At 41.3% G+C, this 17,670-nt stretch overlaps 1 protein-coding gene across 3 annotated transcripts in view; it reads right to left on the reverse strand.

Moving 5' to 3' along the window:
* The window catches only part of LOC125775118 (thrombospondin type-1 domain-containing protein 4), an 82,215-nt gene extending 64,678 nt beyond the window's left edge, over nt 1-17,537 (reverse strand). The window contains exons 1-2 of one of the 3 annotated variants that reach the window (XM_049445618.1): nt 17,373-17,537; nt 15,365-15,810 (exon numbers count right to left, since the gene is read on the reverse strand). In XM_049445618.1, the coding sequence (XP_049301575.1) occupies nt 15,365-15,375 (11 nt within the window). In that variant the 5' untranslated portion in view covers nt 15,376-15,810; nt 17,373-17,537. Of the gene's footprint in view, nt 1-15,364; nt 15,895-16,364 lie in introns of all 3 variants that reach the window. The other 2 variants (XM_049445619.1, XM_049445620.1) reach the window with 2 other exon arrangements.
* Nucleotides 17,538-17,670: the final 133 nt, after the last annotated feature.

The following is a 17,670-nucleotide window of genomic DNA, read 5'->3' on the forward strand; positions in this document are numbered from 1 at the left end:
TCAAGAACATTACAGAGCTGCCCGTTAGTGGGATTGCAAACGCCGTAATAGCGGCGAGGCAAGACGATCACCATTTCTGCACTTCTTGCCCCAGAGCTCGGTTATCTTTATTACCCCAACAAATTCAATAAAATATGCTTATGAATTTATGTGTGTACAGCCACAATTCACTTGCTCGAATTCGTTCCGGACACTCGAACCATGGTACCAGCCTGTGAGAGACTGAGGTAGAGCTCTCTACGGACCTTCGAAAACACAGTCGCAATCATAGAGCATTTCCACCAAAAACAACCCCTTCATATCGATGAGTCTTTCTCTCTCGCTCGCCCTGTGGTTATGTAGCTTTTTGGGGAAACAGAATCTGTAATTGGTTTCATTGCACGAAACATGGGATCGTCTGAGACTGCACTTGCTGTTGGATGTGCATGCCATTTGATTTGTACGCCCGATGCTTTGCAACCAGTGAAGGTTTCCACCCAAACTATGACCCTTAAAAACAACAGTAACCAAGTGGAACAGACCGGTCCGGAACGATGGAATACGATTGATGTAGGTTACACAATGCTCGATACCAGGCAATAATAAGAATTGCCTTCTGCATTCTGCACTACCAGTACGATGCCGGATACTGGCGACTTTGGGGTGAAGTACATAAATTAGGCCACACTGTACTAACCAGCTTCTCCTTCTCGGCCAAGCGCACTCACCCAGCTAAAGATATCAAATTCACAAATTAGAACAAATATTGCGTAAGTCGGCATCGGCTAACAAGCATTCTTCTGGGAGACGATGCTGCTGCCCAGCAAGACTTCATAAACCAAGCAAGGAAAATGCTGTAAAATATGATTCTTGAACTACATTTCACTACTGAGAAGTTGTGCATTGAATGCATGTTTTATGTCAAAATATTTACAGAACCAGAACATTATGAAAAACTTCGCTATTGTTTAAAGCAAACAAAATCTCGTACAATATCCATTAAAGCAAATGAAAAGCGGCGTTGTTCACAGCAATGGCAACATCGAATGCATTTCCATCCAACGCCGGATGTCGGTTGTGTGCTTCATCTGATAAATTCTGCATTGATCCGGAAATGTCTCCACATCCTAGGCACACGGATCCGTCGACTTGTCGTGCATGTGCGGTACTTTCCAGTTGCCTCACGCAGCTAATTATATGCAATTATCCGGCATGGAAATCAATCCTTTCAAATCAATCCCCCGAACGCACGGGGAACGGATTGTACGCCCTTCGTAATTACTTCATTTCAAGAGCATCTCCACCTCTATATCTGCAGCCACTTGGAAAGTGCAAAACCACTCGAACCCGTCACTTTCCGCGTTCTGGCGACGAAAGAAGCGTCGACGTTGCGGATGCGTGATCGAAATGTTAAGAGGTCACTTTTCTTTAGCTCTTCCCTACGTTGGGACACTCCGCTCACTCACTCACCCACCTTGTGTATGATGCCTCGTGGTTCGATCTTATCGCGAGTGCATTATTGCACTTTTCAGCAAACAATGGACCACAGATTGATGTTTGATTGTCTGTTCAAGCGGAAACCGTACGATACGTACCAATGGCGGTTGGGTACAATGCTGGAGGTAGCGGGAGTCTTCGTTGACGTTGTTATACACGTAGCGACCCTATTGGGGTCCCTTTTTCCCACTAAGCAGACGGCAGTTAAGCGGCACTAGAGATGCATCATATTGGAACACAGCTCTCGGTAAATCTTTCAGTGCAGCGCACGGTACAAAATGCACCCGCAAATCATGTGATGATGGGTTTGGTGTGCTCGCTACGATTTTGATGGATTCGGTTATTGATTGCTAAACGATCAACCGGGTTCAAGTGCGGGTTCCAAGCGATGCTGCACACAAATCATCAGCTAGTCATGCAACTGGTAATTACAAATTTGTTCTCCTGCCGTAGTGCTGCTACACCATGCGCACAATCGAATGCTCTTCTTGCCGATGTGCAGGTGTTGCAATACTTGCCGTGTGTTAATTAATTGCATCACTGCACTGTATTTGATGCAAGTGCCACACCAAATAGTCCTCCTGAGCGCGTGTTCTGCTGAGTGGGTGGCAAGACACAGATGCGCATCGTTTACGTGCTTGGATGGCTGCATATTAATTTTGTTAGCGTGTACCACAAAGCTTTTTAAAACATTCTTGAAGTTTTGCAGTGTTCAATTTATACTTTCACTTTTTGGGTAAATATGTGACAAGTAAATTTATGTTTTTAATCATGATTTAAAATTCATATTCCAAATTGCATTACAAAGGAAAATGAATACACGATTTATATTAGCATTATACTTTCATTAGCAACACTATTACTGCCTAGTCTGGTAACGTGTTCTTGTTTGTAAGGTACGAAAAACGCGTACAGAAAAGCACGTTTCTCAAGACAGGGCGTGCGGTTTATTCATAAACATGTTCAATGTGCAAATGAACGCTTCCCACTTTTCCAATCTCGGTTGCTTTCGCACCATTTTTTTCGAAAGGCGTTGAGTGTTAGAATCGGCAAGATAAGTGCATCCGCATGATACATTCTGCTGAAGTGCTAGAGGGAAGCAGACGCGAGAACTTGCGGCAACGGATAGAGGACCCATTTGAACTAGCGAAAGTTAGGCTGCCGCACCGGTGTAACGGAAAATACGTGATCAGAAAGCATCAACTCGTTAGGCGCCGCCTTACCGAAACGGAAAACTTACTACCGGCGCTGAGCTATCTAGAGGAGATATCTGCCAAGATGTATACCGACCGATATCCGGTCACCGGCACTTTGTCACAGAAAAAGGTAACGATCGATACACAAAGAATACAATGTGACAAGTTGCGCAATCTATCGAACGTAATGATGTACTTCTAACCTTAAGCAGACAAGGCGCTTTCGGTATCGTGTTCAAGTACAGCAACATGGAAAAATGTCCTCTCTGCATGAAGCGTGCCATTTCAAAAGGTCATTAAATTGTTGCACCGTTATTGACAGGTAGCGCTTTAAACTTCCATCATCATTTAGTGCAATGCAATGAGGCATATTGAGCTATTAATCATGTGCGTTTGGTAGTTCATTTGACAAAGTAAAATTGAAACTAATAACAAGTAAAATTGCATATTTAATTACAAACACGTATGTTTGACAGTTACATGTATCACATCACTCCAAGGCGTTACAAAGCAAGCACCAACAGCATCTATCAGCTTGACCTACGACCAACAACACACTGTCGTGGCTGACACTACACGCTCGTTATGAATATGCGATCCAGCGAAAGATAAACATCTGAACCTAGCGAAACCCGCCTGAACGGTGCGGTATGTTCACATACAGGATTCATGCTGTCCGATAAAGCCCATTTAACGCAAATTTGATGCGGATGAAATGGTTGCGGCTGCAGCGTTTTGTGTGTGTGTTTCGTATTTAAGTTTTCATTTTCTGCGAACTGAATGGACGCCTGCATTCGTTTGATATACCGCCGGGCAACAAAGTGTATCAAAACATTTCGCATTATCCCGGCCCTAGAAACGGACTGAATGGAGCCTTACGAACTGTTGAGTTTGCCAGGAATAGCTTTGGGCTATTTTAGGGCTTTAAAAAGTTCGGTATGGACATTGTGACAATTTGTACCCAAATGAACTGGACTCCTTCACATCTTATCGTTTCGTATTTTAAAGGCGTTTGCCACTTCAAGATGTGTTTAGCAATGAAATGAAAGTTGAAGCATGATTTGAATTTAACATAAAGATTTAAAATTGAAAAAAGGATCTGACAACAAAACATTGCAACGAATTTTCTCTTTCCATTTCTGTTGTACGAAGGAAATCTTTCACGGAAATCCTGCCAAGTAGTAGAATCGACTCAAACGCCATGTCCCGCATTGCAGGCCACCGATGCGGATGTGTGGTAATTATTCAGTTCATACCCAATTACACTGCCCATCGCACACTCGACCATCTACTCAAGTAATCCCATCCATACAGACAACCGCAATTACGCTCAAACGGACCGGACGCTCGCTCGAACATGTGGTTTCCAAACAAAGCCATCGAAGCCCGAAAGCGTATCCAACGTGGCAGTAGGCTGCCCCACCGCCCAGCGAGCCCTACCTTTTCAGCTTCACTCACCCGAAACAGCGCCACATCATCAATCCCGGCAGCCATTATGTCCCAGCGGAAAACGTGTATCCGGTTTTCCTCTGGATCCTGGAACCGGCCAAGGGAAATTGTGAGTTCTTGTACGTACAATAATAAATCCATTCCTCTGCCACAGACTAGATCGTCCCAAAAGGACACAAATAACACAGGTTGCTTCAGAGACGCCTGAGAATATCCATCCTGCCGTGCTTACGCCTGACCGCACCATCACCGTCACCGGGCCAGGATCAAATCAATCAGCAACAATGCACAGCGTATCGGGTTCGTCCAGCCAACGACACAACAAGCTCAGGATGCCGCGTTGTTTAGCATCACGGTTCGTGCTACCATCGCCTTCATGCTGGCGGGTTCTCTTAGATCGATTCACTTGTCACGGTAATAATAATAGCAGTAATCATCATCATCGAATTCACCATCGTCATCGTCGTACCTCATCCAGTCATCCATTGTTAATGCTCACCAAGAGTCACAACATGAGGCAGTTATGGACGGCAACGTCAAATGGTACGGAGCACATTCTGAGGAAAACTGCTTCACCCTCGCTATATTCGATCGTTTCGGATTCCTTCCGCTGTGCAGTCGGTGCAAGTGAGCATAAGAAGGTAAACATCTTGGAAGGTAATGTTGGTCGAGAGGTTGCTCGATACTCTTTGGAGCCGATCCGGACCACACGGCGGGCGCACGAGCAGCGCATCCGTCCGGCAAGTAAATAGTTAGTCAATCAATTGGGCTTTTGATTCCGGATCCCGCTGGCACGTGGCTGACGATGCTTTTCTTGGCGACACCGTGCGTTCTGGGTGTTTGTTCGATACGGCACTTGGCCTTTCTTCTTTCATTCTCTAGCAGCACCTTCACCGGCCGTCTTTAAGTGTGGTATTCCTTTCATCCAATTCTGCCTTTCTTCTCCTGCCATTCGGTTGGTGTTCTGTTGCTTTGGCAATAGGAGCAATAGCTCGACAGAGTGCTATGTTTTCTTGCCGCCGTAGATAGGGAAGTGTTTGGAAAATGGTGCTTACTTCACGCTTCCACCACAACCACAACGTACAGGAACCATCAACGGGGGGAAAAGCAAAACACAACCGACAGCAGCAACAAACACAAATGTCCAACCAATCGACAATTTCCCGACGGCTGCAGGTTGGTACGTAAACAAACAGGAAATATATCCTCAACCTAACAACATAACGACTATTGTCATCACAAGCCTCGGCCCCGAATGGCGCAGTGTTGGAAAAACAATCGAAATAAGCCTTGATCGAAAGCATCGATAAAGAACGTGTATTTCATGTGCCCAAAGAAACTTATTGCTAGTGTCATTAGAGTTGAAAAACGATATCGGTAAGAAGGTTTTATTGAATTGTTCTAACCATAAAGTATTTGTTGTGCGCTGGTGTATGTTTCGTTCGTCATGCTCTGTTAATCAGCTCCAATATACATCAGTGATATAATTTCTCCAATCCACTAGCATTAAGTGACATAAAAAGCAAAAGAAACAAAAGTTTCAAGGAAGAAATTTTCACGACATCCACACAATCAAATGAAACATTTTTCATCATTCTTTTCTTTCGTTACGTATAATCGATATCGATTCAATTGGCAAATTTAAATACATATCTTCGGTCCAGAACAAACAAACGATCGGTGTTTGCTGTACCATGTCAAATTATGCTTTTTACACGACAATCTCCATTTCATCGTCGTGTGGCTTTAATAGACTGAAACCTTTCCAAAATTGCTGGGTATTCACCGTAACGAAATTGCTTCAAAAATCAGTTGTGGTTTCCAAAACAAAACCCGTAAAAATTGCCCACACGACGTTCGTTTGCAAAATCTTAGGATCTCACCTGTATGCTGATGAGAACTATAATTAAATGGAAGCACACAAAACCCTTACAAACACATCCACACACACTCACATACAATTGCCCAGTGCCCTAACCGGGAAAGGTTAGAGCTTGGTCATGCGTTAACAAAACGGAATTGGAAAGCGAATGTTTGATAAGATCTTCTCAACCGTTAACGACGGCGGAAGGTGTATGCAAGCAAAAGTGTTTCCGTTTCTGCATCGAATGCCGGCACTGCGACCGATGTGAAACGATAGGGCGGAAAGAACACAAAAAAAAACAACAGTGAGAACTAAAAATTCTGCTGACCATGGGACATCGACCACATGGGATCCATCGTTTGGTTTGTTTGATTTGATTTTTATTTCAGCCATAGCTTCAAAAATTTTGCCCATCGAAAGACTTTTCCTTTTTGGTAAGAGTGTAAACAACTGCCAATGAAAACAGCCAAAGGACAGGAAGAAAATCTTAAACGGTTTGACCACTCTATTCCGTCAACACATGAGTAATAAAGGACATAGTCGAATATGCTTTAACCTAAATGAACAATCCATATTAGATACTAGTATTTAACGATCACTTAAACAAAACTTGGACTAAGAATAGGAAGTATGAAAGAAACAATTTTCTTCTATTACTTATGATGACCTTTAGATGTAAAGACCTTCTAACCCGCCCAAACTATTCTATATTACTGAAGCATATGACAAATCGTGGAAAACTATTTCGAGCATTTATGTGTTTCAAAGTCTCCGCTCCGCCATCTTCTTCAACTGGTAGAATGTTCTGCTTTTCCAGGTTGTGAATAAAATCGACTCAACTCTTAGTGTCACGGACAGTGTGCCGAAGTCAGGAAACTAGCAAATGAAAAAAAAAACACAACAAGATTTATTTGTTTGTTTATCGGTACAAGTGCAGACTACCACTTTGCGAGTGCGAGAAGCGATTTGGGAACCGATTATGAAGCATGGCACGATGTCAGAAGGCAACATAAGTCCATTCTTCTCAGCTCTATACCCTCCGTCCCACGCCCTTATACCAACAATTCGATGCCCTTTATTTCCCCAGTGCCGGTCAAAAGTAATGGCCACCAGTCCACCAGAATCCAGCACAAATTGTTGGCCTTATGAGAATGCACTCATACACCAAAGTGCAGTAAGTAGTAGTTCGGAGAGTAAAAATGTCACATCGACAGTGATGTAACAAAGAGCGACCGCTTAAGGAACGACCACCAAAAAACACGCGTCGGAGCGAATCAAGGGGATCCCACAGGGCACTTCATACGACTTCAATGTGCTCTACACTTCTTCAGTGACTTAGCATCTTCTTAATTCGATTCTTGTGGACATCATTGTTTGAGAGGAGATTTTTTAAAGAGTTTGAGCATACTCGAAAAGCGGCATGTTAGTGGACCCACCAAGATCGGAAGGAAACATTTCGGTCGATTGTTCGGTTGGAAATAGTGCACACTTTCACATTGGAACTGTCTAATAGCCTCAGGGGATAAGCATCGATAAAAAATATGTCCGTGTGCTGCGGTTCTTGTTTTTCTTTTTAATACTTAAATTCCCTTAAGCGTGGCCGAATAACCAATACGATCAGATCAATGAATTATGTAAAGCCAGTATTTCAAATCGAATGGTTTGTGAATTTGGAAAAAAATCAGTAATGCAAATACATCAATGACTATTGGCCTAGTACTTCCCGAATAAGATGTTTTTTCACGGTTCGGAGAACATTTTCCAACCAATGTTAATCGTTTCGTAGTTTAAGCCACTAATAGTTACTAATACTAATACTTACTAATACTAATAAGTAAGACGACCGCTCGGTTCTTTACAAATAAAAAATAAAAGCTAAGACAATAAGTACAGAGTACCTCGGTGGGACTTCACACGATAGGCCTTGTTCTAAAATAAATTATTTTAAAAACAAGGCGTTGTGGTAGATTTCAAAACTAGATTATGAATAACAGACAGAAAATCCCCGAGATACAGAGATGAAATTTGAAAAGTTTATTACAGAAATAAGTAAACATTTGGTTGAATGTCTGCTAATTTTTTTTTCATAAAATATGTAATGGTTTTCGTCAAAAATATTACTTAAAAAGCGGAACAAATTATGAGCAACAAAGAAACATGGTTTTATAAGTATCATTTTTATTACATTTATAAAACCGCTATAGTAATGTATGTTATCTTGGAGATTGCCTGTAAATGATCACATGAATGCATCATCTAATAGGTCATTAAACCAAAGTGTTTGTGCAAGTAAAACACATATGAAATGTTTAGCATAAATAAGTAAAAAGAAAGACAACGAATATCAAATACTCTAAGAAATTTACAGAATTGTACCTAAAATTATAGCATACGACTGAGGAATGAACTACAAGACCAAAAAAACGAATATAAAATACATCAAGTGTTAATGGCTGCTGTTAAGGACAAGGATACATTCGAAACTATTCAACACATGAAACTAGGCGGGGACTATTTTTCCTCACATTTCGCAGAATACCATATTGAATGGCTTTATCCCTTCTATGTTATACAAATCCATTAACAACAACAACTGGGTCTCAAACCCAGCAGTCATAAAATCAACAAAAAAGCCATAAAATGTTTAACGCATCTTAACGTCGACCAGCAATATAACACCTGACGAATGAGGTTACCTATTTTTGCCATTTTCTCACAACAATCCCAAAAGCGTCCACAGATCTTTATACAAATTCACAAAAAGAAATCAATAACTTTCCTTCCGCGTATGATAAATCATTTCCCTGTTCCCAAAAAATTTTGTTCGCGTAAACTCCTCTGCCCGAAGAAAAGATTTCCTTAAAAGCATTCCTAAAGGCACGGTTCAACAAAAGAACACGCCACGATACCAACACACGTACGTTACACACATATATCCGAAGGTGACCTCCCTGATCGTAAATCATTTTTTTCCGTTTGCTACGAGGGAAATGATACATATTTTGTTCGGGCATCCATTTCCGCCCCATACTTCCGGTGGGATGATGCTTTCGTTTGTTATTTTTCCCCGGGATCAACTACGATTGCTCTTACGGTGAAGGAAATGTTGTTGAAAATAATGACACAAGAAGATCCCACATCTACTGATCTTTATCGGTTTGCGAAAAGAAATTCCTCTTTTTTCATGCCAGCGTACAGCTATGAATTCTGATGAATTTCTGTATAATCAATCCATCTTTTAAGATGTGATTTTTCCAATCAATTTCACTCATTCCTTCAAGGTCAGTGATTAAATTTCACAAGATACAACAGGGCAGGCACAGGGCGATGGAAAATGGCCAAAACATCGCTTAAACTGTTACTTTTACTCACCCCAAACGTTCATTCGGTAACGTCCGATCGACGAATTTCCATTTCAAGCGTATAATCCGATCCTAAGTCTTAGTCTACTGTACCAAAAAAGAAAAAAACCTTTTCCCAACTATTCCGTCCAACATTGCCCATCTCACACTACTATCCATCACGACATCACGAACAGCATCCTGGAGAATCTTTCACCAAACGTTCTCGATCCACCTCGGCGTGGATTACGTTGCAAACGGAAAGTTCTCCCGGAACAACAATTAAACATCCGTCAAACTGTCGGATTTTAGATGGATGCCCGACTTGCCGATGGCTTCGTCGCGTTCTCAGCACTTCCACCAACCTATTCGACTGGCGGCACGTCCATGTTGTTGCTCAACAATTCGATGGGATTTCATTTCGGCTCACGTTTTAGCAATCAACTTGATGTTTTGTGTAATGTTTCGCATGCATGTGCACCTCCTGTCGGAGCAGCAACTCCATGACAAACGGGATTTACTTCCTGTAGAATTGCTTTGGCTTGAATAGATTCGTCTAGGTACAGGTTTGGTTGAAGCTGTCCCATCGAAGGAAGGTTTCTCGGTCCAGATGTTGCATTCGTCAGCATTGGAATTAAGGATTTGCTACACTAAAGCTGTTGCATAATAAATTCACTCCATGAACACATGTAGGCTCTGTGATAATTCTATCTGAGAGATTAATTTCGTACCTTCCAGCAGTTCATATCCTAAGTCGGATCCCTGCTGAGGGTTCTGTCTCGTCCGAGTTTAAACTATCTTGAAAAATAATTAACAGGACACTTTGTACCTTGCTGCACTACAAAAACACCACATCATGTAAGTAACGTACACAATTTTGAATTCATTTGCAAACATTAGCACCCGACGCGTGAACGTTATCAGTCGAAGAAACCTCAGCACAAGCACTCGTCAATCTTTACCATGACAGGAGGTCGGCAAGCGAACGTTTGGATGGATTTAAAGCTTGCACCATAAAAATATACCACAACACTGGCCTAATCGCGTACTGCCCCGGGAGGGTTACAAATTACACTTTATTATCAATTCCAATCAACCCGCACCGAACACTTTTTTGCGTATTCCCATAGGCGATTCGGGGGTAAGCCTTTGTGCCAAACTTTGCCGCCTAAGTGAAAGAGCATACCCCTGTGTGTGTTTGCGTACGTCGATGATGCGCCAACAGTTCGCATCCCGAACGGTTTCAATGGGGTTATTAAATTTTGTTTCAACCAACCGTAAACATCAAACGCATACTCGGCTGAAACCGAGAGGCCGTAAACATTTTAAAACCACGAAAACGAATAACTGATGAAAATTGTGAAAAATGGACATACTCATTGCAGGTTCTGTACCGGTGTGTTCCAAACTTTAAGATGAAAATCAATGTTGAACTTTAAAAAAACCATTGATCCATTTTAGAAAGAATACAGATCGATTTTTAGTATGTTTACGACATTTTATTGTAATTACAAACATTTAGAGTTTTAATGTACAGAGTAAAACATGTTCTACTAGACTACAAATTGTGTGACATAAAACAATAAGCAACATTTCCATCCATATTGTCTTCAGCAATAGTCGCTAACCGGCATCGATCGATCGCTGTTTTTTGCTGGAAATAAAACGAAACAAATCATTTCCGTCCTACACAATTTCTCCCAGTTCTTCAGCCAGAAAACGAAGCCATTTGTGCAATTGTATTAAATAATAAACGGCTATAAAAATCACGTAATGAAAACACACACTTTATCGCGGGACAAATGGGCCACAGCACGGCGAAGGAGACTAATATCCACAATCACCTACACCATACACATCCCTTTACAAACAGGGCAATAAAAGTATCTAGCCCACCCTCAGAAACTCGTGTTCAATTCGAGAGCTAGGTTTACACTTCAACAATGTACCAAACCGAAGCGAAGGAGCCCAACCATTGACTCAACACCGAACCGACAGCGACATCGAAAGTAGAAAAGTGAGTGTAAAGACAGTTATTAAGGTAATTAAAATCACCCCTTTTCTTATCACCCGCGAGCATGACCTCGCGCATCATTGTCGCCCCTCACACTGTCAAGATCTATGGAAGACGGAGGCATTTTAACGCCTTGGTGCACATTACCGCCGGCTCCTGAAACCACCCGTCGCTCATACACACAACACCATCGTTGACACCATCCATATACCACCATTGGTTGTCGTCGAATCATCGCTCCAGTTCTGGGGAGCAATCGCTTCTTCGAACGGATTCCATTTCCTGTGCCTAGCGCTACCAGTCTTCTCATTCAAGCTGGAGCTACTTTTCGCCGGTGATTTATGCTCCGGCGTTTTATTGTTTATGATTATTATTACTTTTTAATTGATTTTGTGCTCCACCCAATTGGGCCGCCCAGGGAAGTTCTCACCCTCGAGTTCATACCCTCGACCCAGGAGTGTGCGGACCTTTTGAATCCAACAGGCGATGAGTTCTTATTTTGTTCGTCTAACGAACTTCAGAAATTCATTGTACATTTGGAACAACTTTCTTTGGTTCCACCAAGGCGAGCAAACAATTCTAAGCAAACGGCCAATCGATCGTCATCTACTCCTTCCCGCAAACATACAGTCGTAATGGTGATGATCATGATGATTTGATTCTTTTCATGGCTGTCACCGAAATCATTTATGATTTATTTTCTCTCACCTTCTATCGGTGAAACTTACTTCTGCCGAAGGTCGACATTTGCACCATCTGGTGTTGCTTGTTGTTCATACTTCAGAAGTTCCCTTCGTTATTCAGATATTCGGTAACTTTCCAACAATACCATTTACTTGGAGCAAAGAAAGAAAGCACTTCGAAAAAGGGTAATTCGAACAAACCGTGCGGCGCATTGATACGACATTGATCCCGGGCAAAGGAGCTGATTTTTCGTTCACGTTTTCACCCGTATCGACCTTGGATGATTGAAGACGAAATAGCAAATCAATAAAGTACCCTGATTTTATCACAAGCTTTTGGGGTTCATCACATTTAATAGGATAGTATTTCTGGACCAACTCAAGTACTTTTCTCTCCACGTCCTTCGGTTTTGTCTCCAAAAGTTTTTACGTTTTTTTTATCATCCCTTGCCCACCCGTGCGCCCGTGATACGATCCATCGAACAGAGCAGAAAAAGGCTTGCCGAATGCTTGAAAGCACTAACTTTGCACCCGTACAACACAAGCGGTGTGTTAAAGATGGTTGTAAACCGAACCAGATTCACTGAAGTCTGATGACAATTCCTTTTTTGCGATCTTATCAACTAGTATGGCGACGAAAAAGGGGCACTTTTCAGCTTAACAACTATTTCGATGAATCTTGCATGAGGGGGACTGTGTTGGGGGGATAACTTCCCTTTCATTTCCGTACCCTGAATCGTGCACCGGTTGTACAGCCGTTGGAAAAAAGAGGGTTTGAAACGAATCGTAAAAACATAAAATGCTATTTGTTTGAATTGAGCGAGGAAGTGGTTACAGTAATAATAGAGGTTCAAATGAAATCTGCTTTAAATCTACGTAACAGAACGATAAGAAATCATTCATTTGCCAATTTTGCACCAAATTTGGGGTATCACTTCCACTCTTCTTGTACTGAAAAGACAACAGTTCTTTTTGACCCGAAACCGCAATAATAAAATCATATTCCACAATCTGATAGCTCTTTTACTGACCATAAATAGGCAATTTTAGGACCAACTCTAGAAGGCCTTTAAACATGTGGAAAACCATTTTTCTTAGGAAGACCAACGATTGTAACTATTTGTTTTAGCGTATCTCGTTTATTAAGATCTATTGTTCTCATGTAGTATGTTTCAATATTAACTTTTTAGCTTGATTTATCTGTTTATACCATCATTTACCAATTTGATGTTATCCTCACTGTCATTCGTGATCCAATTTGTACCAAATATAAATACTATATTTCTGAAAGTCCTTACTTTATTTGCTATTGAAAAGGACATTTGACCCACAACATTACTACAAATCTAATTGTAAGCAAACGTAGAGCGTGGTTTGATCAGACTAACATGTTAGAAGTTGTTTGCGCAATGCTAAGCCGGAGATTTCAATTTTAAATGAAACGAACTTTTCAATTGTTGCATGAAAAAGGAAAGAGAACATATTTAGCTTGTATCATGCGTAACAGAAATTGATCTTTTGCCTAGCATCAGGACAATTATATTCTTGTTTTTTAAAGGTTTTGCAAACATTGTTACCATATTTAGACTAAAAAACTAAACGAAACGTAACAAAATTATGTATCATATACCAGATACACATGGTGCGATTAACATAGCAGAAATATATTTCGAACTACTCAAAGCTAATGAAAGTGGCACATTAAATTTTTATACACTTTACCAACTTGACGGGCATTGAAGGCCCTGGACAAAAAATACCCGCATTGGTTGAATAGACATAAAACCGTAATCCTTCATCATGAAAATGCGTAAGCACTTTTATTACCGTAGGCATATTCCTCACGGCATAGCACATTCCTCACTCCATAGCACTTTCAAAGTAATAGGAAACTGAATTAAATTGGAAAAACATGTTTTAAATTCTACAATTTATCACATGATAGCCAAATTTTGTTAAAAGTTTAATTTGGTTATAAACTCATCAGAGTATCAGTACATATAAGTTAATTTAAAGATGAAATTTGGTATAATTAAATGTGATTAATTGTTTTTGATCTGTTGTAAATGTTTTTTTTTACTATTTCTAGTATGTTGCGTTGTTTTTCGATTCCATTCATCTTCTTCTTCTTCTTGGCTTAACGACCTTACAGGTCACGCCGGCCATTTCTGGCTTACTAGACTTATTTTACCACGTAGCCGGATAGTCAGTCCTTGCTACGGGGGGACGGTCTGGATGGGATTTGAACCCGGTCCGGCCGTGTGCACTGGCGCCGTTTATCACATGCACCACCGGGCCGCCCCATTACCTCCCGACCCATTCCATTCATCTAATTGCCTAATAATTTCGAGAGAAAATAGGTTTACAATACTTCATTTTTATCAATGTTGATTCAATCAGTGTTTTAAATTTTCCTCAATCAATTAGCTCAAACAAATCCGAAATGCTATATTTGGCCGGAATGGGAAAAGCTATCGAACGTTTCAATTTTTCCCCTGATTTCACCGTATTGGTTAAAACATGGATTTGGCACAAGGAATATGCACATTTAACAAAAAAAAACATACACACATAACAACCCGCAGCGTACAGCAGCAGGCCAGTATGTTCTGATTAAACATGTTCCACCGAGAATCTGGCTTTTCATAATTAAACATGCAACACAAGATCAGCTTGCCCCGCCTGACACCACCCACCCCAGATCCTCCAGCCCATCCAGGGTCACCCACGTAAAACACGTACGTTATTTAATCTGCACACCAAGGACCCATAATCCCAGCAGCATCGGGAGCAACAGCAACAATTGCAGGAGTACAAGTACGGCAAACAGCGGGCAGAAAGGCAAACAGACAGGCAAGCAGAAAGGCTTCAATCGGCTTTACCCATATACCGAATGGGGCAGCTTTGGCGGGTGCGAACTGGTGGCCACGAAGCGATAATTTAATTGAAAGCAGATTTCATTCCATAAGCGATTACGAAATGACCGGTCCATCTGCCGGGCGGGAAATGAGGGAAATGAAATATCACACCCCCATATTAGCAACCGCAAATAATTGAAATCGAATCACAGCTGGAACAGAAAATCCTTAGTTTGGGGAGCTGCCTTTTCAATGGCTGGTGCAAAAACAAATAGCGGTTTTATTGTGAAAATGGTCAAAGTAATGGCCGATGGTGATGGTTCACTAATGACACCATAGCCGTGCGTGAATTATTTAAGTTTAAATTTTTCATCGTTACCCATTTACGGTGAGACACTTAAAGCATGCGTTTGTCATTCTATGAATTCATTACTATTTACTATGTTTTTGTATGAACAAAAAAAAAATAAAATTAAAACATACCTGAGTATCATCGTTTTTTTTTTAGTTTTCAGCTGCACCCGGAAAAGAGGACTTCTCGTTAGTTAGAATGTTGCTGTGTGATTCAAAAATGTTTCTCTCTATCGAAACTGTACCATCAACTTCACATTCACTTGCTGTTGATTGTATTTTACTTGATCGACGATAAAAAAACGTATACACACAGATACACTTCGTTTAAAATTAATTTTCACCACTGTCATCCAATCAAGCGGATGCAATTGGTAAGCACGATGACACTGGGTAGGGAGGGCGAAATTTAACGCAGGAAAGTTTTCCACAATGGCACACTTTTTCACTTTTTCGCCCAAAATGACACTTCTACACTTTCGTCCATTGAAGGACCATCGCCGCTGGGCACATATCGGACGAACCACTTCGGAATATATTAAATTTTCTCGATCACTTCACTTGTTTGGTTCTTTGCACTGTGACGGTAAATAAAGCAGCAAGTTGATTATTTTACCAATGCACGATACTCGAACGGATAAATGGGAACGAAATTAAATTCGCTAGTCAGAGACCAAGCGCGGAACAAAAAAAAAATACTTGAGAAAACTTTTTTCATTTCACTTGCTTAAATTGTTTCTCACTTTCTTGAGTACGTTAATGTGTCAATTTTTGTTGTCATTTTAAATGAAATTATTCTACTGTATATTGATCTAATTTCATAGTACTTCCAGCCAATATTTACATAATACGATATAATAACTTTTTCAAACACATTTTCAGAGATTTTCTGTTAAAATTTTGAGTTATAATGCTCATATTTCCTATATAATGTTCATGCTGATAGATGCTAACGCCTCGCGATTAAATTACCAGCTGAAACTTCAAACATTCGTTCTGCATTCCTGGCAAACCAGGAACTGTTAAACCCGGACACACCTTTTTTATGCGTGATTGGTTTAACTACCGATTCTAGCGCAGATGGCCTAGATTCTCACCGGCCCATTTAAGCTCCCAATTTATCCATCCATACCTGTCGCTGCTGACGCTTTTGCTGATTGCTCATGACGCTTCCTCTACTCAAGGGATAATATGCAGCTCAACCGATCGAACCTCCGATGCATGTCTAGCCGAGATTCATGGGTGATTATGATAGCTCTAACTAGCGTAATATGCTCTATTTTGGTAAAGCTCAATGATGCGTTACCAATAAACCAAACTAAACACTCGTTGCATGGTGCCTTTGGGACACTCACGGCAACCACAACAATGGGTTTACGATTCCCCGATAGATGGTGCCTTTCCGAAGAGCTGCACAGAATTCAAATCCCCTCCCGCCCCATTTCACAGTGCTTCTTCGGGCATGGAACCAGTAGTATCGTAAAAAAATAACAAAACAGTAGCGATTGACAATCGATCCCAATCGGCAACAGTGTGTCAAAGGGGGCGTTGGCGAACTGCGACGGACATAGCAAGCCCCAAAGGCTTACAATATATACACCAAATTAATTGACTGTGATTAATTGTGGCCACGCGAAGAGCTATTTAGTTATGGGAAGTGAGCACCGAGCTAGCACGCATTCCCTCCTGCCGGCTGATGGCCAAGGTGCCGATCAACATCAACAACAAAAACAACAGATATAAAAACACCAAAAACCATATGCTTCATAAACAAAATTCGCCATTCAGTCACGCACGCATTTAACTCGTCAGAACTTTGGCGATTTCAGTTTTACTACGCTTATCGAACACAAAACGGACTCGCTGGTCGTGTTTTGGATTTTTGTTATATTGTAGCCATTCGACACAAAAATATGCACAGCACATAGACAAAATTCGTAAGATTCCTTATCTTTACGCGGTTATTATTTGCGAGAATTCACAGTTTTATAGCTCTTCACATGTTATTTAGTGATATGGCACTATTCAGCGGTCACTTCTTCAACGGATCAGTCATTCACACTTGAAACGGTCGCTTCCTTGGGTGCAAAATGTACAGGATGCCGCGGAAAAACAGCAGTCCACAACAGTCGATACGTACGGGTACAACATAAAGTTGTCTCAGTAGATGACATCATATGCCGCCCGGATCATCTCACTTCCCAAAAAACCGCAAAGAAAGTAATGATCGGAAAGCTACAGCGCTGCCATCGCACGCTACACTGCACGCTGCGAGATTTCAAACATAACTAAACGCCATCAGCCGCAGCATGGTCTTAGGGAGCGGAAAACTTCCCGCCCGCTTTGAATTTATGCTGTGCACCGTTCGTACGGCAGAAGAGCCGGCCGGAACCAGCTGATGTATGTATGGCAGTGTAGTGTGGCGTAAACTAGTCGCG

This window comes from Anopheles funestus, chromosome 2RL, assembly GCF_943734845.2.
Source record: "Anopheles funestus chromosome 2RL, idAnoFuneDA-416_04, whole genome shotgun sequence".
In the NCBI taxonomy this organism is placed as follows: Eukaryota; Metazoa; Arthropoda; class Insecta; order Diptera; family Culicidae; genus Anopheles; species Anopheles funestus.